The 25,599-nt window shown below is 34.5% G+C and overlaps 1 protein-coding gene across 5 annotated transcripts in view; it reads right to left on the reverse strand.

Annotated features, from left to right (window-relative positions):
- Nucleotides 1-25,599, reverse strand: part of MYO6 (myosin VI) — a 234,539-nt gene that overhangs the window by 118,537 nt on the left and 90,403 nt on the right. For all 5 annotated transcript variants that reach the window (XM_021000192.2, XM_021000193.2, XM_021000195.2 and 2 more), the window contains 2 exons: nucleotides 15,659-15,803; nucleotides 5,181-5,250 (listed from right to left, as the gene is read on the reverse strand). In XM_021000192.2, coding sequence (XP_020855851.1) covers nucleotides 5,181-5,250; nucleotides 15,659-15,775 — 187 coding nt within the window. In that variant the 5' untranslated portion in view covers nucleotides 15,776-15,803. The remainder of the gene's footprint in view (nucleotides 1-5,180; nucleotides 5,251-15,658; nucleotides 15,804-25,599) is intronic.

Below are 25,599 nucleotides of genomic sequence, written 5' to 3' on the forward strand. Positions count from 1 at the left end.
GAGAGTGAGGGAGTTGGAGTCAGGAGAGACTTGAATTCAAATACCATCTCCCATGTTTACTGGCTTTGGGAATAAAGACAAGTCACAATTTTTCTGAGCTTCAGTTTCATCATGTGTAAAATGATGGGTACCTATCTCACAGGTTTTTATGAGGTTCAAATGAGAAGGTAGGAATAGTATTTTACAGATCTTACAATGGAATATAAATGTCTGCCATTAACAATCAGCCCTGGTATTTAAAATATAAAGCAGAGAAATTGAGATCTAGTCAATCCTTAAAGATCAATTAGTTAACAAACATTTATTAAGTAACTACTATGTGCCCAGCATGATGCTGAGGTCCAGGGATGCAAAGAAAATTGAAACCAGTCCCTGCACACAAGGACCTCATAATCTAACAGGAGAGACAACACGTAAATGACTACATACAAACAAGATATAAACAGTATATAACTCAGAGGTAATCTCAGAAGAAAGGCACTACCATTCAGAAATGATGAAAATAATATCCAAAGAGTTAAGAGATTTGTCAAAGATCATCCAGATATAAAGTGGCAGATCTGAGGACCATCCTAAAGTCAGCTTACTCTAGTTCAGGGGTGGGGAACCTGCGGCCTCAAAGCCTCATGTGGCCTTCTAGATCCTTGGATGCAGCCTTTTGACTGAGTCCAAGTTTTACAGAACAAACCCTTTTATTAAGGAGATTTGTTCTGTGAAGTTTGGATTCAGTCAAAGGGCCACATATGGCCCAAGGTTCCCTACCCCTGCTCTAGTTTAAAGATGATTTCTACCCATTTCTACACTACATTATTACACCATGCAGACAACTCCTGCCTATATTCTATATCTCTAAATAGTGCACTCTCTCTATCTCCTTTCCCATCCCCTCCCCCTGATTCCTTACTACCCTATTATAAAACCTCTATACTTGAATGCCCTGACTAGTACTTCAACTTCACTCTGTCGAAAACTGGACTAATTTCCATTCCTGTCTCAGTTACCAACCCACAACTAGCTCCCGCTCCTAACTTCCCTATTTTTGTTCACATACAATCATTATGCCAGTGTCCAACGTACCAAAATCTTATATTTATCTTTGCTTTTTCCTTCTGTTTATCAATTCTACCTCTTAATATGTCTTGCATCTTGGGCAGTGAGGTGGTGCAATGGACACAGCCAGCCTTGGAGTCAGGATTACCAGGTCCAAATATGACCTCAGACACTTAACTAGCTATGTGACCCTGGGCAAGTCATTTAACCCCAACTGTCTCCCCATCACCCCAAAATGTGTGTGTCTTGCAACTGTCTCTTTCTCTCCATTCCCAATATCGTCATTACCCATTACTTCTTACCTAAACTTATCTTCCCACTCCAGTCATTCTCCCATTCCAATGCATCCTGACACCTGCCTGATTTCCCTAAAAGAACGGTCTAAACATGTCATTCCACTGCTCAAAAATTTTCAGTGGTTCCCTACTATATACAAATATGGTCAAAATGTCTTAGCCTCATATTCAAGCTCTCCACAGTCTGACCTGTATTTGGAACATAACCTCCACTGAATTTATAGTTCAAACTAAAAGATTAAACATTCCCTAGGCAGTCAGATGGTGCATTAGATAGAGTGGCAGGCCTGGAGTCAAGAGGATCTGAGTTCAAATCCAGCCTCAGAAACTTACTATCTATGTGACCCAGAGCAAGTCACTTTAACCCTCAGTTTCTTCATCTGTAAAATGAGCTGGAAAAGGAAATGGCACACCACTCCACTATCTTTGACAATAATAGTCCAAATAAGGTCACAAAGTGTTGGACATGAATTAAATGACCAAACAACAACGAGTGTGCCCTGAGTTTTCCCACCTATGTATCTATATTGAAGCCATTTCCTCTGACTGGAATGCCTTCCCATTCAGTCTGTTGAAATTCTGTAAATACTACATCTGCCATGAAGGATTCTCTAATCTTCCTCTCCACTCAAAGGAATCTTTTCCTCCTTTGTGTTTTTGGTGCTGGACATAATACAGAAAGCCTTGTAATATGATTATAGACGTGCATTATCTCACCTAGTCGATTATAAACTCCTTCAGGGCAAGAATTATGTTATCTTTGCATATCCCACAACAGAGAACACAATACCTTGCAAATACTAGGCAATTAAGCATTTGCTGAATTGAAAGTAATTGCTAAATGAAGTCTTTTTGTGGAAAAGAGGTTGAACTAGATAATCTATCAGCTTCAACCTCCAGTAAGTAGATTTATAAGATTAATTTTGTAAGATTTATTTATAAGATTAATTTATAAGATTATTTATAAGATTAATTACTTCATTTAAGTATTCATACATACACACACACATGAGAGAAATGGAGAAGGGAAGAGGCAAGGGGAGAGTAAGAGACACATACAGAGACAGAAAATCCATGATTCCATTGATGAAGAGACTAATGAGAAAACTTCCACATCAATAAAACAACTGCTCTGAAACTTATTAGAGTTGCCTGAGGCACCAAGAGGTTAAGTGACTTGCCTAGATTCATACAGACAATATGATTAAGAAGTGAGATTTGAACCCTGGTGTTCCTGACTCCAAGTCCAAATCTCTATCATCTGTACTATGCTATGCATGCTTATGCGTTCGTGTGTATCTTAAGATCAATACCTAAAAGTATCATTATTTTCTATGATGGCATACTACATATCTTTATTACAAAATCATTTCATATTTTTATATTCCTTGATTACTGCCTAACAATCAACCAGAATAAACAGAACCATCATACTAATCTTAATCAAATAAAATACTAGAGAAAGCCAAAAATCTTTCTTCAAAGCACAGAATTGAAAGCAGTCAAGGTGTTCCAAATGGCAATAAAAGTATTTCTATTTCAAAAGAAGCTTTTTTTTAAGACTTCGAAGTACTTTACAAGCATTATATACTTATTCATTACAGTATCACATTGATGTAGATAAGAGGAATTCATTCTAACATTCACTCCATGAGGAAGGAGAAAACAAAGCAAATGTATCACTTGGCAGACAACCAGACAGTCTGGCATCCAACTTGAGATAAAAGATCTAATGAAGTAATAGAGTGATCTTGTCAGCTGTGAAACCTGGGCTTATCTACTGAATGCATGTTCATCTTTCTGAAAAGTTTAGGGTGAATCATTTACGTAGCCTATGACAGAGTTTCCAAATAGGAATTATAAGTATATATACTACACTCAGCATAAGCTAGTTGTATAGGCTTGCAATGATGAAAACAGTTGACATATATTAAACAGTTGTATATACAACATCATAAAACATTCATATACATGGAGTATATAACATAAAGTTGTAAAACATTGGTGTCACAAATCATAGATATAGGACTATAAGGAACCTTAGAAGTTCATCTCCTCATTCTAGATATTAAGTAACATGGACCCAAAAAGGCTAAGTTATTTGCCCAAGGTCACACAGAAAGCAGAGGAGAGAGAGAGAGAGAGAGAGAGAGAGAGAGAGAGAGAGAGAGAGAGAGAGAGAGAGAGTCTGTGTGTGTGTGTCTGTGCTCACGTATACATGCATCTAGATTCTCTGATTCCAAGGTCAGTACTCTTTCCACTAGAAAATCAGAGAAATAAAGTAATTATACACAAACACAAAATGAAATAATCAGAGATGGGCAACTCTGAAAATATAAATTAAACAAAAGTATCTCATGCAACCAGTTTGCAATTTATTAGATGCATGAAGATTTAGAAAAATAACACAAAAGCACTGAGTGTTATACCACATACAAAAGTTAATTACTGGGGCAGCTGTGTGGCACAGTGGATAGAGCTCTGGCCTTGGAGTCAGGAGGACCTGAGTTCAAATCCGGCCTCAGACATTTGACACTTACTAGCTGTGTGACCCTGGGCAAGTTACTCAACCCTGATTGCCTTACCAAAAAGAAAAAAAAATTAATTACTGCTCTTGGGTTTTTTATTTCATTTCATTTTTAGTACTGACCTATGATTTGATGGCAGTTGGAAACTACTTCTATGGAAAGCGTCTCCTCTCATACAGATGCAGCTTATAATCAGTTACCTGAGGTACTGAAAGATCAACTGATGTGCCCAATCACACTGCTAAAATGTATCAGAGATGGCACTTAAACTAGATCTTAATGTTTCCAAGACATACCTTCTATCCACCATGACACATTGCCTGTCACTCCTAACCACTCTTAATAAATTTTAAGGGAACAAAAATTTCGCATTTAGTCTTTCTTCTCTTTGGGGAGGTCATGGTTTCTTCACTGTCCCTTCTTTGTAATTTTACTTCTTTGCACAAAATACTCTCTGATTAGAACACAACTCACCCTCCTTTCCTAAATTTGTTTATCTCCATATTTTCTCTTATTTCTTGTTTTATTACTAAAACTTAAATACCCAACAAGAAAAGAAAAAAATGTCACATGCACAGCAGAACGTAAGAGAGGATTCAAAATATATAGCAATAAATTTCCATTTCAAGAAAGTCTATATAATAAATACTATGCATTGTGTTTTTTCCCTTATTTCTTGGAACTTGCATTATTTCCCTCAGATTTTAAACCTTCCATGCTTAGTCAAATGTGATTTTTAAAAGTTAGTAAAACAAAAATATTCTAAGATTTTTTGTAAGCACTGACTGCTAATATTAAAATGCCCATAATACAAATGCTATGATAATTATTTAGCAGGATTATTAATTTCTTATACTATTTACAATATAATTTTTGTCTGATCTTAAGAGAAGAAATAATAACCAGTTGGCTAAACAACAAATCATCTTTCCATGCAAACCAAATCATATATAACTAATATTTACATTGCATATCATGTGTACAAAATGCTCTGACACTAATTACTAGTTACTATATAACATTAACTAGACTTGAGAGCTAATTTCTATGAACTTGATTTTTTTAATCTAATTTAGCATTCAAAATTACTGAACTACAAATACAACTCCAAAAATATTCACTTTGTTCAAGATGAAATTTCAAAAAGATTCAACAAAACTTCAGTTCAAGCATAGTGAAACATTAGCATCCTAAACATTACTGTCCAAGTTAAAAAGTACAATAACCTAGTTAAAAAATCACTGATTACCTTCTTTTTCAACATCTACTGACCTATCTTATTTTGGTTTTTTTTCTTATTACTTACAGTTATCTTCCACATCCTTTTTACTATCCTCTTCTGCAGGAAACACTTGGTTTATCAGAGCCAAAAATGTCTACCAAAAAAAAAATTTAGATTTGAATTATATAAGTAAAAGATAACTCAAATAGCAATAATATACTTTTTCTTTCAATAATAAGTTGCTTTGTTTGATGCAAAAATTTCTGCTTAATAAATTAGCCAAAGAAATTCAAACATTCAAATATACCATCAAATACACTATTATTAAATACCACTAATATAATGGAATAGAAGCAACCTAATACCCTGTGGAACACTCAGAGAAAAAATAAAGGTATAAATTATTAAGAAAAGGTTGTATCTGCAAACTATTTAATAATTCACCACCCAATATAATAAAATGTGGAAAATGTAAATATGTTTCATTGTACATTCAGAAGCTTATCTTATTTTGAAACAAAAAGAGGAGTAGGGCAGAAAAGGGACAACTTAGATATACTAAAATCAAATTTTAAAATGCTATCCTGTAGTTTAGGAAAAAAAAACTTTTGATGAAACATTTATCAGAGTAGATAAAAGTATGTACTGAAGTATTTATACCATAAAGCATTACAAACTCATGGTCAGAATGAATTGTTGTAACATTTAAATGCTACAGTTGCCATTTTGGTACAAAGATATTATGTGATGAAGAACATTTGATTTCAAATAACATATCCCTAATATATAAAAACAATTACATTTTATGAAGGGGTGGGGAACCTGCAGCCTCAAGGCCACAGGTGACCCTCTTGGTCCTCACACGCAGTCCTTTGAGTCCAAGTTTTACAGAACAAATCTTTTTGTTAAGGTGATTTGTTCTGTGAAGTTTGGATTTAGTCAAAGGGCTGTACCTGAGGACCTAGAGGGCCACATGTGGCCTCCAGACCACAGGTTCCCCACCCCTGAATTCTCTAGGCCAATCTTAAATGTCAACATTTCAATTTATGCTTTTCAAAAAAATGCTACCCCTTTGGGTTCAAGTTTCAATTCCTGGTCAAGGAAAATCCTGTGAACTCATCAGTCAACCATTTTATGTCATGCAAATAATTTGTACAGTCTACATACTTGTGCATGAGGCCAGGAAAGAGTTTTATCTTTCCCAAGAGTTTATACTGTGAAATTCCATGTTCCTGGAGTTGTCTTTATGTAACTAGTTCCCAACTCAAAAACTCTCCCAAACCCAGATATTCCAATAGAAACAACGTTATAAATAGTGATTAGGTTCTCATATCATCCCTCAAATGACTTTTTAGTTCATAATTCAGCTGAAGGTGAGCACTAAGTATATTGTTTTCTAAATGTACTATTCTTAAAAATGGTTAAAATACAAAATCTACATAAGACATTCCATAATACTGTGCAAATATTCATTATAACAAAGCTATAATCCTATGTCTCCATTAACCATCTCTATCTACTTAATATCCATCCTCCTCTTATCACTTAATATGTCCCTTCAGTTTACCCTAACTATCTATCACACTAAACCCCATCCAGATACACCACCTTTTCTGCAGCTACCTTTCCACTCTCATACTGACTCTTATTCACCTTCAGCTCTCCCCTACCATGGGTACTATCTTCCACTAACATTTTCCCACTGCATCCCAATACCCCCTCTCATTCCAATGATAAATCCTCCCTTCACCCTTTCTATTTTCCCTCTGCCTTCCCCTCTTATTTTAAAAATGGTTTTCATTTTGAACTTTTTCAGCATATTCATGAGTTGTGCTCATTTTTTTTCCTCTCTGTCTTTAAACAACATCACTTGTTAAATGAGATGGCTCTAGGAGAGGAAACTGAGAGGATACTGGGGATAACTATGATGATGTAAAAAAAAGATATTAATAAAAATTTTATTTTTAAAAAGTGTTTTTGGATGAGGATTCTCTGGTAAACTTCTCCAAGTCTGGCTCACTCCATTCCCATTTCCCCTATCTCACAGGGCCAGTAAAAGTTTCAGCACAGTGCTTGCTTCCCATACCCAAAGCCAGCTTCTTGCTCTCCAAGCATCTTCCAACACCACATCTTGCTTTGAATTTTAAGCCACCTGATAGATTGACTTCATCTCTGTCACTAACATATGCCACCCTTTTCCTCCCCATCATGATTTCAACACCTAAGCTGATGGTCTTCCAGTCTTCCACTTCCCTTAGGAACTGGGAATACAAAAACAGTCTCTCTCCTCAAGAAACTAATATTCTTGTTGGAAGAAACAAAATTCAGGCAAATAAGTACATACAATAATAGGAGAGGAATTTCTAAGAGATGGAGGACAAGAGGCAGAGCATTCAGGGTAATGGGGACAGATTATACTATACTGATGACCAACTTTCTCTGCTGTCCATCCAACTGTATATCACATTCTAGACAATAAGGATTCTTTATCCTCTTGGTTTTTCCTTGGTGACGGGTCAGGCCCAACTCTTAAATAACTAGGAAACTCATTTAGGAGGATTTGAAACTCTTTGGGGGGTTTAAGGCAATTGGCACAGTATTACTAAAGGAGATAGGTAATGGAGTGGATAGAGTGCTGGGCTTGGAGTCAAGAAGACTGGAGTTCAAATCTTGCCTCAGACACTTATTAGCTGTGTGGCCTAGAGTCAATCACTTAATCTCTATCATCCTCAATTTCCTCATTTGGAAATTCAGGATAATAACAGCACCTACTTCACAGAAGTGCTATGAAGATCAAAGGAGATAATATACATGAAGTGCTTTCCAAATTTTAAAACATTTATAAATAGGCAAACAAAAGCATCTGAAGACCCTTGCCATCTAGAAAAAATCCTTCTTCCATTTGGATTCTGAAAACAGACATTTTCCATGCTGGTTACAAACACCTTCAGCTATAATACTACCCTGTTTAAATCCTCATCTGATATTAATAATTAAATGGTCAAAGTTCTCTCTGTTGTGACATTTTTCAAGGAATCTTGAATTTACATAATTTTGACATTTACATGAGAAACATTAGAACAGAGCCTTAAAAGTGGCACTGTGATGGACTGAATCAAATGTATTTTTATATTCAACACAAAATAAGCCCATCTTTTCTCTGTAACTTTCAGTCAATTTTGTGACACTAAAAATGTGGTCAGCTGTAGAATATCACTTGTGAAAATATACCTGTTCCTTTCTCATACTTTTATCAAGTATGTCTTCAATGTATATACAGATTATTATCCTAATATGTTTTTATGCACAGTAAAATAGACATATGGGCTATTAGTTATTGACATGCTCACCTTACTGGCTTCTCTGCTCCCTTTAAGTCTAAACTAAAATCCCATCTTCAACAGAAAGCCTTTCACAAACCCTCTTAATTCTATGTCTTCCCTTTGTTAATTATTTTGTATTTATCCTATATATAACCTGTTTTTATAGATGTTTGTTTGTTTTCTCTTCCATTAGATCATGAGCTCCTTTAGGGCAGAGGCTGTCTTTTGCCTCTTCCTATCTCCAGCACTTCCCATGATGCCCTGGCACATGATGAACTTAAATTTTTACTGATTACTTGATATTGTCTCAGTTACTTTTGGTAGCAATAATGCGATTTTTTTTCTCAAGCACTGGGTAAGTCTCCTCTTTCAAATATCTCAAAAATGGATTCCTTTGCCCTCAAAATTGAACACCCAGCATGGGTCTCTCTGTGCAAGAGTGACCTAGTCTAATTGATCCTTCCCATCTTTGTTTTCTTCAGTATAATTTCTAGTTCTCTGTACAGAATATTGGAAACCATGATGTTAAAAGTCCAAATGTGATAGTGCCACTGTTATTTTCAATGAAGAGAATTTGTTTTTAAAAACTGTATATATCTTTTCCCTTTATTTTACACGTTACCATCCATTCGGTTTCATCCTTAAATATTCTCAGGGTAATTATATTAGTTGGCTCTCTTGTCAAACTTTTCATAAGTTTGTTTTTACTTCAATTGCCCCTTGCTGCTTTATGAGGCAACACTGCTCATAATTTTTCACCATTATCCTCTGTAAGATCTTAAAAATGTCTTTATGTTCCAAATCCGTGCTGCCCTTGGCTACCATCTCTCCATGCTTAACAACATCAAACATTTATAGACTTATCCATTCTCCAAGAGTTAAGTGATCAAAGCATATGAACCAACAGCTCTTGAAGAAGAATTGCAATGTATTCACACAGTCACATTAAAGAATTCTCTGACTCGGGGCAGCTAGGTGGTGCAGTGCATAGAGCACTGGCCCTGAAGTCAGGAGGATCTGAGTTCAAATCTGGCCTCAGACCAAACACTTGACACTAGCTGTGTGACCCTAGGCAAGTCACTTAACCCCAATTGCCTAAAATAAAGATAGATAGATAGATAGATAGATAGATAGATAGACAGACAGACAGATAGATAGATAAGAATGCTATGACTCAATAATAAGGGAAATGTAAATCAAGATAATCCTAAAGTTTCAATTCACACCCTTGCAAATTGGCAAAAATGATCAAAAAATAGCAACACTCAATGTTGAAGGGGTTGTGGAATGACAGACACACTAATTCATTGTTGGTGTAACTGTGAACTGGTACAGCCATTTTGGAAAGCAATTTGCAATTACGCAAATAAGTGACCAAACCGTCCACAACCTTTGAACCAGAGACTGTGGGCTTACATCCCAACAAAGCCATAGATAGGAAGAAAGTCCTCATAAACACCAAAATATTTGTAGCAGCACTTTTTGTGATAGTTAAGAACTGGAAACAAAATAGAAGCCCATCAACTGGGGACTAGCTAAACAAATTGTGGTACATGAACACAATGGAATATCACTGGGCTACAAGAAATAGTGGGTGTAATAAATACTGAGAAGCATGAAAAGATCTTTATGAACTGATGCAGAGTGAAGTAGAAAAGCTGTGAAAATATAAATGATAACTAAAACAATGTAAATGGAAAGAACTACACACCCAAAACCCCAAAATAAATGTAACAAAATCATAAAGCTCAAACAGTACTCAACTGAAAAGATATGAGATGACACCTCCCCAACCCACCCCTTAATGGAAGTAGGAAGTCCACAGGTGTTACACACTGTGCATGTTTTCAGGCTTTTTCAATACATTAAGTACTTGTGATGATTCTCCCCCCCAAAAAAAATATGCTATTTATTATGTGGAATGACTCTCTGGGCGTAGAAGGAGAAAGAATACTTGGATATCTATAATGATATACAAGAAACAGAAGGTAACAATAAAAATTTATTTTTTAAAAAGTGTTTACTGGCTGAGATGTTTTCTAGGTTATTCTTCAGTCTTCTCATCACAGTAAATGACTTACATTAAATTTACTTAAGAAATGATAATCTGTGTCAACATCTCTTTTTTTTTTTACCCATTTTCCATTTTTTACATCAACAGTTTGTTTTAATAGGTTAGACTGGAGTAGCCTCAATTCCATTCCATAATTCTTATTTTATTCTTTTTTCAATCGTAGGATGATAGGATCATAGTTAAAGCACTGGAAGGGTCCAAAGGGTCAAGTCCAACCCACTCATTTTACCAACGATGGAACTGAGAGTTGGAGAGGTTATGTGACTTGCTCAAGATGATGTAGGTAGTATGTAAGAAAGCTACTCTTGTTACTTCTAGTTTGACAATAACAAGTTATTGGCCTGACTATACAATGGCAATAATTTGGAAATAATTCCTACAGCATTTCCTTTCAAAATAAAATAAATTTTATTTTTATTATATTATTTGGTGTGTGCCATGTCCAGGACCTCCTCTTTTTTTTTTCCCTCAAAAAAGGTCTCATGAATAATGTATAGGTATGAGGCTTCTGTGCAGTCAACAAACCTTAGGCCTCTGTCAATTCTTACCCTGGAACAAGTCCCCCATATATTTTCATCCTCCACGCTGCTCTTAGCAGTGTCACTACTGAGTATTACATATGCTAATTAAATTTGGAGGATCTTATCAAGTTCTTTATAAAGTTTCTCTACTTCTTTATACTCATCCTCTTCAACAAATGTTGGCACATAAATTGCCATAGTAATCTCCTGCCACATACTTATCATAAGCACTGCAATATGAGATGAACAACTATCCCATGAAATTGTTTCTCATGCCCTTGATCACAATTAAACCAACTCAATTAACTCTTTTATGTGCTTCTCCTAAAAGAAACTAAAAGCCACCCCTCTCTTTAGTTGCAGTTTTTGGGTTTTTGGGGGGTTGTCTTCCCGTAACAGTAAGATGTCAGGATTCCTATAATTCAGCTCCTACAATAATATGATCATTTGCTGGTCACTGGACAAGAGTCTCACATTTAGAGTACCAGTAGCTAAATTAATCTTTATAGATGGTCTGTCCCTGCTACCCTTCTTCAAGGGCTAAATCTTATGCCAATTCCTCCATGAAGCTTTTCTACACCCCTACCAGATGTCTCTCTCTATTTTAAGCTTTCCCTTTTTTTACCCTGTATTTAAGGGGTTTGGGTATCTTATTTCCCTAATAAACTGGTAAACTTGACAGTCTTTTTATATATTTCACTTTTGTTTTCCCTCCAGCTAACATAATACCTTACGTATAATGAACATGTATTAAAAGTATACGGAATTGAAAAGAAATATAGAAACCACTTATAATAATTCTTATATTGTAAAATCAGAGTTCCTACCTCAGATGGCAAATACTACCCCAACTCGACAGTAAGAGTGGGCTCTTGTACACAGTTGAGGTAAAATACATATTTACTAAATTTAGAACTACATAAGGTATTTCAATGACTCATCTATAGTTATAATTGTGGCTCTTTATACAAAAGTATAGACATAAGGAATTAATTTAAAGTTTTAATAACTGACAGCATAACATGAATGTCAGATTGTTGTTCTAGTCTGCTTACATTATAACTGAACTAAGGAAAGTAATTAAGACAGATTCACTGTGATTAGTTTTTGGTTTTGTTTTTTTAAATGGCAGGCAAGTTTTAAATCCCTATCAAGTCAGGCTGAAAAAAAAGTTAAGATAACATATTAATCCCAATATCACATTTGTTTGAAAAAATTATATAGTAGAAATAACATTGATTTTTGGAGTAAAAACAATCCCAGTTCCATAACTTTTTGCCTGTGTGAACATGGACAACTCATTTAAACTGTATGCTTCAGTTCCCTCATCTACATAATGAGAGGGTCAGATGAGATCATCTCTTTAGTACCCTTCCTAAATCTATGATTCTACAAAATGAAGACACAGAAGGCTCAGAACAGGCTTATTCAAGATCACACGGCATAATAGTGGCAAAAAAAATAAGGGCTAGAACTCATGCTAGTGTTCTTTCTGTTGTACCATACTGTAGCAGCAGCAAGGCTCTGGTAGTCAAGGGATTTTTATAGCACTTGGTCAAGTTTTTTTTTCTCCTCCCTCCTAAAAAAATAATTACCACTCCCTAACAAGCAATAGCACAAAGTAAACATCACAAATCACAAAGAAAATGGAGTAGAAGGGCAGGCTACTGGCTGGGTCCCCAGAATGTAGAAGGCAAAGATTTAAGAAAAGCAAGAAAATGCCCAGTGATGGAAATAAAGAGGAGTACCCTAAACAGTCCTTTTAAAGCACATGTTTATACAGAGGGATATCTCTCCATTCAGATATCATACACTCACTTAAGGAATGAACTGAGCATGCAACACCATTTTAACAACTGCCCAGTGAAGAAAATGTTGAGAGATAATATAGAGGCTGGAGGTCTCAGAAATCAGGTCTCTCTTTCCCAGAGCCAGAAGGGCACAGTTCCATAATACAAATAAAGAACTGAACCATTCTACAAACATGAACAGATTCTGCAGTAATCCAGAATCTATCTAGCTTATAAATTACCAAATTAAGCCATTTGCATATTTATTTTTCTGTCTATCTATTTACAGAGGATTAGGACTTTAATCAGCAAAAGAGATGGATATAGGGATTGGACCTGTGATTTCACTCATACCAGAAATTCCCAATAAGGAAAATCCCTCTACTAATGCAGACTGGCACTTTTTTTTGCCACTTCCAATTTTAATGAGTTGCTTGAAACATGGAAGTAAATTGCCCAGGTTAATACAACTGGTATGCTTCAAACATGGTATTTGAACCCAGGTTTTCCTGTTGTCGCATAAATACGTAAAAGGTAAATTAAAACTAGATTCAATCAATTTTGTCACTTGTTAGAGCATAAATAAAAGTCTTATACTTAAAGACAACTATTTGAGGTCTTAGAATTATTGGTGGATTTCAATTATTCATATATTAGTTTTCCATTTCAGTACAATATATAATTTAAAAGTAGACAAACATATATTTACCTAAAACATACATGATGAAATTGTAGACCTACAGATTAAGTAGTTTCTCCATGTTTAATAGGTAAATTTTTTCTCATTTGTATACTTACAGTTACAAAATTAGAGACAACGTTAATTTGACTTAGGGAACAAATGTTTTTTGGGAAACAGTGTCCACTTTTTTTAAAATCCAAATTAAACTCTGGATTTAATGCTCTAATTTCAATACAACAAGGAAAATATAAATTTAGCTTAGTTCTCTTTCATTCAGAATAATTCTATCATATAAATATGAACTTTTTAAGAAAAGCAGCATGTTGTAGTGAAAAGAATATGAGACCTGAAATGTAAAGATAAAGATTAGATCCCAGCTCTACTATTAACTCTATATATGACTTAATCTTTCTGAGACTTAGTTTTCCTATCTATAGATATCTAACTTTACAGATCTGTTGGGGGGAAAGTGTTTTGTAAACTTTAAAGTGTGTAAGGTGTGATCTATATCCAACAGAAGGTAAGCTCTTGAGGACAATGATTTTTACTTTTGACTTTGTATCCTGGTGCCTCACACATCTTGGTGTTTAGTAAACGCTGAATGTCTGATGGAAGAATAGACAGAATTTCCACAAAGGATATCCTTTATATACATTAAATCACAAATGTGAACCAAAAATAAAATGAAGTAAAATCTATGAGCAAAAATTAATCATTGTATTTTACATAAAAAACAATGCTTTGACATGACTTTCTACATTTTCACACAGCAAAAAAAAAAAATGAAATCCAGATGCATAAACTTAATTTATTTCTTTAGTTTAAATTTTTAAAGACCCACTTCCCTCTGTGGCTCCTTCATCTTATGCATATGTATGCTTCTTTTAGTTCCCTGATAGTATACTGGAAAGAGTACTTGGTATCAAAGAACCTTGGTGTGACTCTTCCTCTTTTACCAGTGTGATTTTAAGCAAGTTAATCTTTCTAGGCCTCACTTTCTTAATCAGTAAAATAAAGAGATGGACTGGAACACAGAGAAAGTTCTTTCCAGATAAAAATCTGCAATTTTTTATCTCTTGATCTCTGAGAAGAAAAATTATGCTCTGAAAACCTCAACCTTTTCTTGATTCTAGTTTCATAAAATTGGCATCTTTTAATATGGTGCCTCTATAGATGATGCACTTAATTTTGTAAGTTGTTTACAGTAACAGAGTACTTTTCTCCATGAGAAAATGTCCTCATGAGACATATGCCTTGTTTTTGTTAGGTTCCCAAAAGGAAGGCAATCATACATCACTGTATTAATTATGTGTTACTAGGCTATAAATAATACACAATTACCAATTCTAAAGTAAGTAGAACTAATGAAACAAAAATGTAACTCCCAAACAACTGTTTTAAGACAACGATTCACTGGAATTTCTACCACAAAGAAAACAACCAAAAATATCTACTTATAATAAAGACCTTATTTGTAATTTCCAGCTCCAGTCTCTCCTTTTTCCAACTCCTAATTTGTAATACCATCCACAGTAAAAATGTTCTGTAAAGATTAAATGAACATATATGCTATAGATATAAAACTACCATACACTTTTATTGTTAAATGAAAAGAGTAAAGTTTAAGTTATCCTTCAATTAACAGAAATTTACTAATAAAAGGAATTGGATAATAAAATTCATTTCAAAGAAAAGCAATTTATAATTAAAGAATCAAGAGGGAATTCCATTCCAGTAAGTTCAAATAACAAAAAAAATACAAAAGGAAAAGAAAACTTTGATATAAAATTATAAGACAGTGCCTGATACTGAACAGTATTTTCAGAGTATTTTTGTTATAATATTTTAATATATTAATACTCTCAATGTTCATATTAATCATCACAGTATCTAAAAGTTACTATTTTCCTTAGGAATGTATTTTTTAACAGTTTTGCTATGGCACTGGTGTGGTTCTAGTAATTCTAGAAGCTCAAGTTATTCTGAGAAAATACATCTCTGATTTCATACCAGAAATCAATAGAAAAATACATTCACTTAATTAAAATTCACTTTCCAAGAAATTTTTCTGAAATGAATCTCTTTCATTAAAAGAAGGAAACTTTTGCAGAAATCAAACTCTTAACTATCTAAGAAATGATCATCAAATCCGGTCTATTTTTAGAAGCTTACCTTCCCTTTTTGGTTTAAAGGTTCAATTGTTAAGCTGTCTGGACCAATATCGACAATATTGCCCATCTGAAATCCTTCCGTGGGATGCGGAGCCCAAACGGGCTTTCCATCTTCCATTTTTTTTTGAGGATCTATCCTCACTTTCCTGTCAAAAAAAAAGTACATTTTAAAAAATGTTTTTACAAATAAGACATTACACACCACTTAGAGGAAAACAAATTCTTCAGAGGTGTCTACAGGTGATTTCCAAAGACATAATAAAAATGGGAAGAGTGCTTCAATTTTTAACTCTAGTTCTAGTTGTATTAGCTTGGTAAGTTACTTAATGTAATGGAAGCCTCAGTTTCCTCATTAGATAATAGAGGTAATAATAGATCATAGAGATAATAACTGCAGTATCTACCTTCCAAAGTTGTTTTAAGTAAACTCTGTAAACTCCAAAGTGCCACATCAATCTTATTATTCAAACCCCTGACTTTAACACAGCCTCTCATTTCTCTAGATTTTTATCACCTCTTATTATTGTGGTACAATCTGCCCCATCTTTGCCCTCATCCCTCCATCTATGAAAAGATACACAGGACACAGAGTGGTAGCAATGTTCTTCTCCCAAGTGAAAGATACATCTCAATCTTAAACCTCCAAGAGAGGATAAATCCAAAGAAAAACTACTGATTAGAGCAGGTAACTCTAGTTTCTGCCTACTTCCAAACCATTCAGCCTGCATTCTGGCCATCTTCCTCAACCTATTCCAAGAACCTAGACCATGCCTCTGGGACCCTGAGCCCTGTTAAGTGATCTTTCTCCTATCTTGATTATAACAAGACCTCTACCCCACTTCCGGGCCTCTTCCAACCATGCCTCTCCCAGCCGTCCTTTATGTATTATCTTCATCCAGTGGAATGTGAGCTCTTTGATGACAGGGATTATTTTGCTTGATTATATTTGTACACCCAGTGCTTAGAACAGTGCCAAGCACATAGTAAGTACTTAATAATTTTTTTATTCACTCTTTCAGTCCAAGTAGAGCAACAAAGTAAAATTGATAAAGATAAAACAATAACATTTCAAGAACAAAAAACATCAACATAACACAAATTGCAAAGAAAAACTAAATATATTTCAATAAAATAATTGTTATATAAAGCTATCCATACTAATATGTGTAATTTCCATATTAACAATGAGTTATAGGATTACAAATCTAGAGATATAAGCAACCTTAGAGACCAGTAATCAATCAACTAGTAGTAAAGGAGAAAGAACACTGGCTCTGAAGTCAGAAGACCTGGGTTAAATTCTAGTTGTGACACTTATAACCTATCAAACCTCCAACAAGTCACTTCAGCTCCCTGCGTTTCAGTTTTCTCATCTATAAAATGAAGGTGTCAGATTATATAGTCTCTACTTGTTCCCTCCAGCTCTATAGCAATTATCCTAAAATGTATGAAGCAACTGTGTGCTCAGCACTGGAGGCAACCCCCCCAAAAAATTTTTTTTAAATCCCCACCTGCCAGGAGCTTACATTTTAATGGGGGAGGAAACAAGTACACACAAACATACATAGATACATACCCCAAAGCATACACTGATACACATACAACACAATCATACACATGCATATCTAAATCCACATATGCATATGCATACATATATACACGCACATACACATATATGTATATTCACAGAAGCACATAAAAATATGCATACATAAGCATTTATACAGAAAGAAAGAGAATGATAGGGACTAGACTTGTGATTTTACTGGTACAGAGAACTCCCAGATGAGGAAACTCCCTCTACCAGTGCAAGTCAGCCATAAAGAGAATAGATACAAAGTATTTAACTACAAGGAAGTGTATGAGGAAGAGCACTAAGGAGCAGCTGGGAAGCAGAGAGATCAGTACAGGTTTCATACTGAAGATGCTGCTTGAGCTGTTTCTTGAAAACAGAGGTGAGGAAGGAATACTTTCTAGAATGTGGGCAATGGCCAGCACAAAGCCATAGAGACAAGAGGTGGAATAAGGCCAATTTTGCTCCACAGAGAGCAAAAGATAGCGCATTGTCCAATGACATTAGAAAGATAGAATGGAGTAAGTTTGTAAAGGGCTTTAAAAGCTAAAACAAAGGAATCTATTTTTTATCCTAAATACAACAGGTGTCAAGGGGGTTTATTAGGTAGGGGAGAGACAAGGTCGTGTCTATACTTAAGAAAAATCTCTTTTGCTGCAGTGTGGAGGATGGATTGGAGTGGGGAGAGACTGGCGGCAGGAAGAATAATTAGGAGACAAGGGAGAGACACAGGATGCTGTGAGCAGGCTGCAACACATAGCAGGCTCTCACAAAATCCCAGAAAGGAGAGGGTATCTGTGAGAAGGTAGGCAACTGTGTTAAATATAGCAGATAGGTTAAGAAATATGAGGGCTGAAAAAAATCCATCAGATTTCACAATTAGTGACCACCAGCAATTTTGGAGGGAACAATTAAGAGATTATTGGAAACTAGAGTTTTCAGCTGAGTGATGATATCAGGAGGCAAACCATAGAGAATTTAGATGAGAATGAGAAAAAACGGAGAGACACATTGCAGTCTTTCTAAGGAGTTTAGCTACAAAAGGGAGAACTAAAGGGCAATAGCTAGCAGGGATGGATGGATCAAGTAAAGCTTTGGGTTTTTTTAAGAATTGCACCCTATATCTAACACTTCCCTGTAAACAGATAGAAAGTACGCTTCATCAGCAATCCTTCAAAATCATGGGTGGTGACTACATTAATCACAGTTTTTGTAGCTTTCAAAGTTGTTTGTCTTTACTTGCTGTACAACACTGAATAAGTGAACAAATTGTCGAATAAGTGTACACATTAGATGTAGCACTGCTCATTTCACTCTTCAGATTATAAAAGAGCTCAAAATTGTTTATTCTTATATTGATGTTACTGTATAAACTGTTCTGCTTGTGCTTACTTCACTCTACCTTGGTTCATATAAGGCTCTCCATGTCTGTCTTTACTGTATTTGTTTTTAATAGGGGTTTTGTTTTTCTTGCTTTCTCATGGTGGGAGGGATAGAAGAAGAGCTTCATAAAAATAAAGGAGAAAACCAGAGTATTGTAGAGTCACGTAGGGTACACAGTTACTTCTTGAATTAGCAGTCTACTTAATCGCCTGCATTTCTCTAGTACCTACCCTTCTTTATAATCTTACTTCTTTTCCTCCTGTATTGCTGAAACTACCAATGATATCCAAATTCAAATTTAATGACTTTTTTCTCAATCATTAAATCTCCTTTACCTCTCTATAGCATATAACTATGGACCTTCCCCTTCTTGAAATTTTCTCTTCCTTTAGCTTGTGAAACAATGTACAGTTATCCCTTCCACATCTCTGGGGTTGGGGTGTAGCACCTCCCTGAACTCTGGAAAATCCTTGTAAAAATTTTTCGTCCTCCCTTCATACCAAATAAGTCTGATGGTTTTTTTTCTTTCTCTTTTATGGGGTATTTACAGTACCTTACTGTAAAAGCTGAGTTAAGTATTTGATCACAAATTTAGTGTTGTCTGCTGGCCTTCTCGTGTCATCTATGGCTTCCACAAAACTCCCAAAAATTCCCATTTAATTTCGTATGCCTACCCACAATATATTGAAATTGGGATGCGGAAAGTTGTGAAGTGGAAGGGATAACTGTACTCTCCTGGTTCTCTTTCTACTTTCCTTTTTCTGATCTGCCTCTGGTTCTATTTCCTTCTCCTACCCCCTAAACATTGTCAATTCTCCAAAAAAATCTCTCCTCAGGCCTACATCATTTTCTACTCTCCCAAATCAGCTCTTCTCCCTGACTTGACCTGTTAATGGAACCATCAAGCTTCTAATCAATCATATTTTACCAGCTGTTAAAACCTAGATTATCCATCCCTACTGTCTCTTAACATTAGTCTTGCTCCCTACTTTCCATTTCTACAGTTACCACTGAAATTTAAGTCTTTCTTTTCTCTTCCCTGGACTGGTGGTTTTGAAAGTTTTATTAATATCTTTTGCTTTTATATGGCCATGATTTACAAATATATTCCTTCTTCCTCTTCTCTTCTGAGAGCCCTCCCTTATAAGAAAGAATTCAAAAGAAAAATGTAGTTCAGCAAAACTACTTCAAATCTGACAGTATAGCATATCGCCAAAGTCTTAATGCAGTTTTAAGATTAAAACTGCATTAAGACTTTTGGGAGACTCTGTGTAGTACTCTACATCTTAAGTCCCTTACTTCTATAACAGAGGTACATTTTCTTCTCTCATCTTTCATGTTAAGTTTAATCATTATAACTGCAGAGTATTTTGGTTTGGGTCTTTTTGGTTGTTTGCCCTTTGAAAATTGGATTTAAAAAAAAAAAAAACTGAAGGATAGATGAGATTTAACCAAGTAGAAATGGAGTAGAGGTTAGTCATTATAAACTGTGTTCCTAATTCTGCTTATATCAGTTTGCATCAGTCCATATAAGTCTTTCCATGTTTTTGTGCTTTTCTGTGTAATCGTGATATTTATTGTTTATTACATTTGCATACCACAATTTGTTTAGCCATTTCCCAGTGAAGGGGCATCAACTGTTTCCAATTCTTTATTACAAAAAAAAGTTTCCTGACTAACCAGTCTCCACATACCCTAATCCATATTGCCCACCATGACTAGATTCAATTTATTATCAATAAATCACATTATCTATTTTTTCAAATATTTTATTTTCCAAATACATATAAAAAAATTTTAACTTTTTAAAAAAATTTCAGCTCTAAAGTCTCTCCCTCTCTCCCGTCCCCTCATTGAGAAGGCAAGCAATTTGATACAGGTTATACACATGCAGAGCACACAGAACTTATTTCCACATTAGTTATGTTGTAAAAGAGAACAGAAAAAAAAAGAAAAATAAATAATGTTTTTTTAAAAGTATGCTTCAATTTGCATTGAGACTCCATTAGTTCTTCCTCTGGAGGTGGATAGCATTTTCATAAGTCCTTTGGAATTGTTTTAGATTGTAGTATTGGTGAGAATAGTTAAGTCATTCACAGTTGATCATCATATAATATTGCTATTACTGTGTACAATGTTCACCTAGTTCTGCTCACTTCACTTTGCATCAGTTCATGTCTTCCCAGCTTTTTTGGAGAGCATCCCCCTCATCATTTCTTATAGCACAATAGTATTCCATCACAATCATATACCACCTGTTCAGCCATTCCTCAAATGATGGACATCCCCTCAATTTCTAATTCTTTGCTACCACAAAAAGAGCTGCTATAAATATTTTTGTACATGTAAGTCCTTTTCCCTTTGGGGGGTCAAAGGGTATGTACAGTTTTATAGTGTTTCACCCAAATACTTAGTCTAGCATTTGAACGGCTTCTGCAATCTAGAAACTTCCTCTCACACCCAACATAACCTCCAGCCAAAATGGCAAATTCTATGTTCCCCAAACAAGTGCTATGCTTTCCCATTTCCATAATTTTGCTCACATCATTTCTTCTTCTTGAAATGGGCCCTTTTCTTTCTATTGAAATGTTACGTAGCCTTCAAATCTCCCATTCAAATGTTATATTCTATATCATCCCTGATCTATGGCTCCCTGCCTTGCCATTATCCCCAAGCAAGTCAGGAAATGATCTATTTTTGTTGGGAACACATATATACATATACATATATATATGTGTGTGTGTGTATGTGTATGTGTATATGTATATGTATATATATATATATATGTGTGTGTATGTGTATATGTATATGTATATGTATATGTATATGTATATGTATATGTATATGTATATGTATATGTATGTATATGTATGTATATGTATGTATATGTATATGTATGCATGTATATACATATATATGTGTATATATGTGTATATATGTATGCGTGTATGTACATATATATACACATATATACATACGCACACATATATACACACGTATGTGTTGTGTATGCATGTATATATATGTATATATATTGACAGAGTTATCTAATATTATGCTTATTTTCATACCCTTTTTTACTCTAAATTGCAACCCCTCAAACTCAAGGACTAATTTTTATCTTACTGTCTTCTTCCTCAGCTGGAGCACACAGTTTTACACAGAAAAACTTTAAAAATCACTACTCAATTATGTTTTTGAAGAGTATGTAGCTCAAGTTTATTATAACTTGATTTGTATAATACATTTTCAATGTGTGCCATGGGAGTAAACTGTGAAACAAGCCAAATGGTGTAGTAGAAAAGCCAACATCATGGCTGTTCCCCCAAGCAGAGAACTGACCAGTAAAATTCCAGGAAACGTCATCTGCCACCCACAGCACTAGATTCTAGTATGAAAAAGTCCTTTAGAATTTATAAGTAACATTGGAGATGTTGTTGGAGCACCATAATTTATGACTGTGATTTGCCTCTTGCAGAGTTTAACTCAGCACATATGTAAATGGGAAGTTGGTTGTAGCCTGCCAGGCTATGGAAAGATTCTCCTTGGTTTCTCAGTGGGAGCTTGAGCCAAAAGGGTAAAAAATAACTCAGGACCTTATTGCTATGGGTATCCCTTACACAAGGATTTCATAGAAAATGAAAATCAAAACTAAATAAACTATGTCTACCAGGTCTTCCAAAACAAACAAAAAATACAAATATGGTATTCAGTGAAACATTTTAAAAGAGTACATTTTCTTTATAGAACATTTTTCCAACAGTAAAAGGCTACACTATGAAAGGCACACTTGTATGCCAACATAACAAAAATGCCAAGCAAATTCATAAACATTTTTTATATTTAGATATTTAAATAATTCTGGGTGAAAAAAACTGGATTATCTGACTAGTTTAACAGCATTGGAGCCTCAAAAGAACTATCAATAAAGCAAAGAAATAAATGGTCAGAAATAAAGGTTATATGAAATAAGCATACTGTATATGTACTTGATGGAAAAATATACAACTAAAAAGTAATTTGTGTAAATAAGCAGTTATGTACCAATGTAACTCGGGAGTAAAAAAAAATTCATGATAACAGGAGACCACAAGGTAAATTTCCACATTATATAAAGAAACTAAATATGTATAGCTTAAATATATATAGCTTCAATAAGATCATAAATATATATGGCTTAAATAAAATCTGAGGAAATATGTTCTCAGTTGAGATGATATAAATTCATAATCCACTATCTTTTTTTTTTCAAATTAAAGTTCTAAATAAATGCATATTCACAATTATGTAAATTTATTCTGTGAATGGGTTGGTATATGTATGTATGTATGTATGTATTTGCATGTATAAAGGTATGTAGATATACACGCACATAAACATTCACATTTACATATATGTGCATTTTATACATACATACACACACAAAACAGACAGAAAATCCCAAAACCTTCTGTAGTTAATACTTTCCACCTTTTCCCCTATGAAATGTTTGCACAGAGGTTGTTGGAGAAAAAAGAGAAGGCAATGATGAATGATGAAGCCAGTGGTCAAAGTTACAGATAGAATCAAGATGCAGTCAATAATGGTAATGGAGAGTCAACTACATGTTGTACACTTTATTTCCTTTACTATTTCTCATTATATAACTATTAGATAAATTCTGTGAAAAATAATTTGCTTGGAATATTTCATCAACTCATCTTCACAAGAGTTTGCACTAAGCTGAATGGACAAATAATACTCAAACATACCACAGGTTGTCAAGTATAAAATACCCTGCACTATACCATACACAGCTGGATCACCCCAATTACTTTATTCCATCATATGCCTCCTTACAATAGGAGTTGATAAGGAAGGATTTTGGTACAAAACCCAGCTCTGCTACTTACTATACATACTTGGTCAAATCACTTAACCTGGGACCCAGTTATTAATCTATAAAATAAAGGGTTTTAGACTCAATGTCCTCTAAGATTTCCTTGAGCTTTCAAGCTATGATTTTAAGTCCTTAAGGAAAATCTACTCCAGCTTCTACTAGTACTGAAAACTCTTCTGCAATATCTCTGATAGGTAGAATGATTCATTCTCTGCCAGAACGTGTCCACTAATGCAAAGCTCACCATTTCAACTGGGAATCTATTTCATTTTCAAAAAGTTCTAACTGTGGAAAGTAATTCCTTAAATTAAGTTGAAATATGCCTCCAAGTAACTTCTATCCATTGCTTCTAAGTGTATCTCTTTGGGACCAAACAGTAAATTTAATTGTTCTTCTATACAAAACTGCATATCCTAAATCTTTTCTCCATCATACTAAACCACACCATTTCCCTGAACTTTTCATGTGACAATGTTTTTCAAGATATTGAGGGCAATGTTGAGAACATGAAGACAAATTAAGACAGTTACACCCACCAAAAGGAAAGTGAGGTTCTTTGCCAAGAACCAACCTATAACAAAATTTCAAATTGGAAAGAGTTGATCTATAAGAAGCTTCAATTCTCTGGCTTTCTCCCAATTAAAGAAAAAAGAATGTTCAGTTACCAAACTCACCCCATACCTCCCCTCCCAATTCTCTGGACTATATAAAAATAAAAGTCATTTAAATGAACTGCTTCCATTCAGTTCTACTTAACAAACATGTATTAAAATCCTACTATTGACAAAGCACTGTGATTGGGGCCGGGGGTGAAGGGAAAGATATATAAACACTAAAAAGAACAGCTCTTGCCCTCAAGGTGTTTACATTAATGGAGAAATACAACCTGTAAAATACAATAGATAATTTAAAGGGAAAAGAACAGCAACAACTTAAGTAACAAGAAAGACTTCCAGAAACATAGGAGGCAATCATGTTCTGAAGGAAGCTAAAGACTCTAAGATAGAGATGAAGGAGGAATGTTTCAAGCCTGGAAGAGAGCCTATCTAAAGATGTCATACAAAAACAGAATGTGGAGTTGTCATAGGCCAGTATGGATGAAACAGAAAGTAAATGAAGAGGAATTATATGAAGTATCAGGAAAAAGAAGTTGATGCCAGTTATCCTAAGAAATTTGAATTATCAGAGAGCACAATATCTTACATGCCATTAAATGTCATTAAAGGTGGATAAGTAAAATATTTTGAGCATTTATGAGAAAAACATGGATTTCCAGGTGTTATTTCCAAAATAAATTTAAAATTTATTTAATTTATTAAAAATTTAAAATATGGAAAATTAAACACTGATTGTCATTTCCTCCAGAAAGGAAAAAAATACTATTATGCAATTTTAAAGGCTAATTCTAATGGTTTAATAATTTAAAATATAAGAAAATCTATGTTTCACAAGATACTTAATATTTTTATTTATAATTCCAAGGAAATTATTTCTTAAAATTGAATTCAGGAAAAATGTAATTTGCGTATCATTAATATACCTTAGACTATGATGGCATTTTCCCACATGACTATGTGAAGGTTTTTTAATATTTCAATTTTTTTTCCAATACTAGACAATGAGCGAGTCTTAATTTGGGCTTCTCGCCTAGCACATTCTATGTATAGAATGCTTCACTGTTTTAAGAACACAAATTTCTGTTTGTCATTTTACTTCTATGATTATCTCAACAGCAGCTCTGAAATTAAACTAATAACATTACTTTCCTATTTTTTCTGGTTACCAATTTAAAGATCAAGCTATTTTATTTTTTGATATTTAAAAAAATTCCCTGTTTTATCCTCTTCCTAAGTCCTTTTTCCCCAACTAACTGGGAGAGATTATGACTTCCCTTCCTCTTCTATAACTAAGCAAAACTAGGCAACATGCAAAATTATTCATTCATCAATACATTAAATATGGTTTTACATAATGAAAATATTTTAAAATGTTGGCAAAAACAGGATGGGGGGAAAGAGCTGGCTGGCTTCATTGGTTATATATGTACGTTAGAGAAATGGCCAGAAACCCCTGTGGGGCACCAGAGTTTTTGCAAGGAGTCAATCCT

Source organism: Phascolarctos cinereus, unplaced genomic scaffold, assembly GCF_003287225.1.
Source record: "Phascolarctos cinereus isolate Bilbo 61053 unplaced genomic scaffold, phaCin_HiC Scaffold_5;HRSCAF=322, whole genome shotgun sequence".
NCBI lineage: Eukaryota > Metazoa > Chordata > Mammalia > Diprotodontia > Phascolarctidae > Phascolarctos > Phascolarctos cinereus.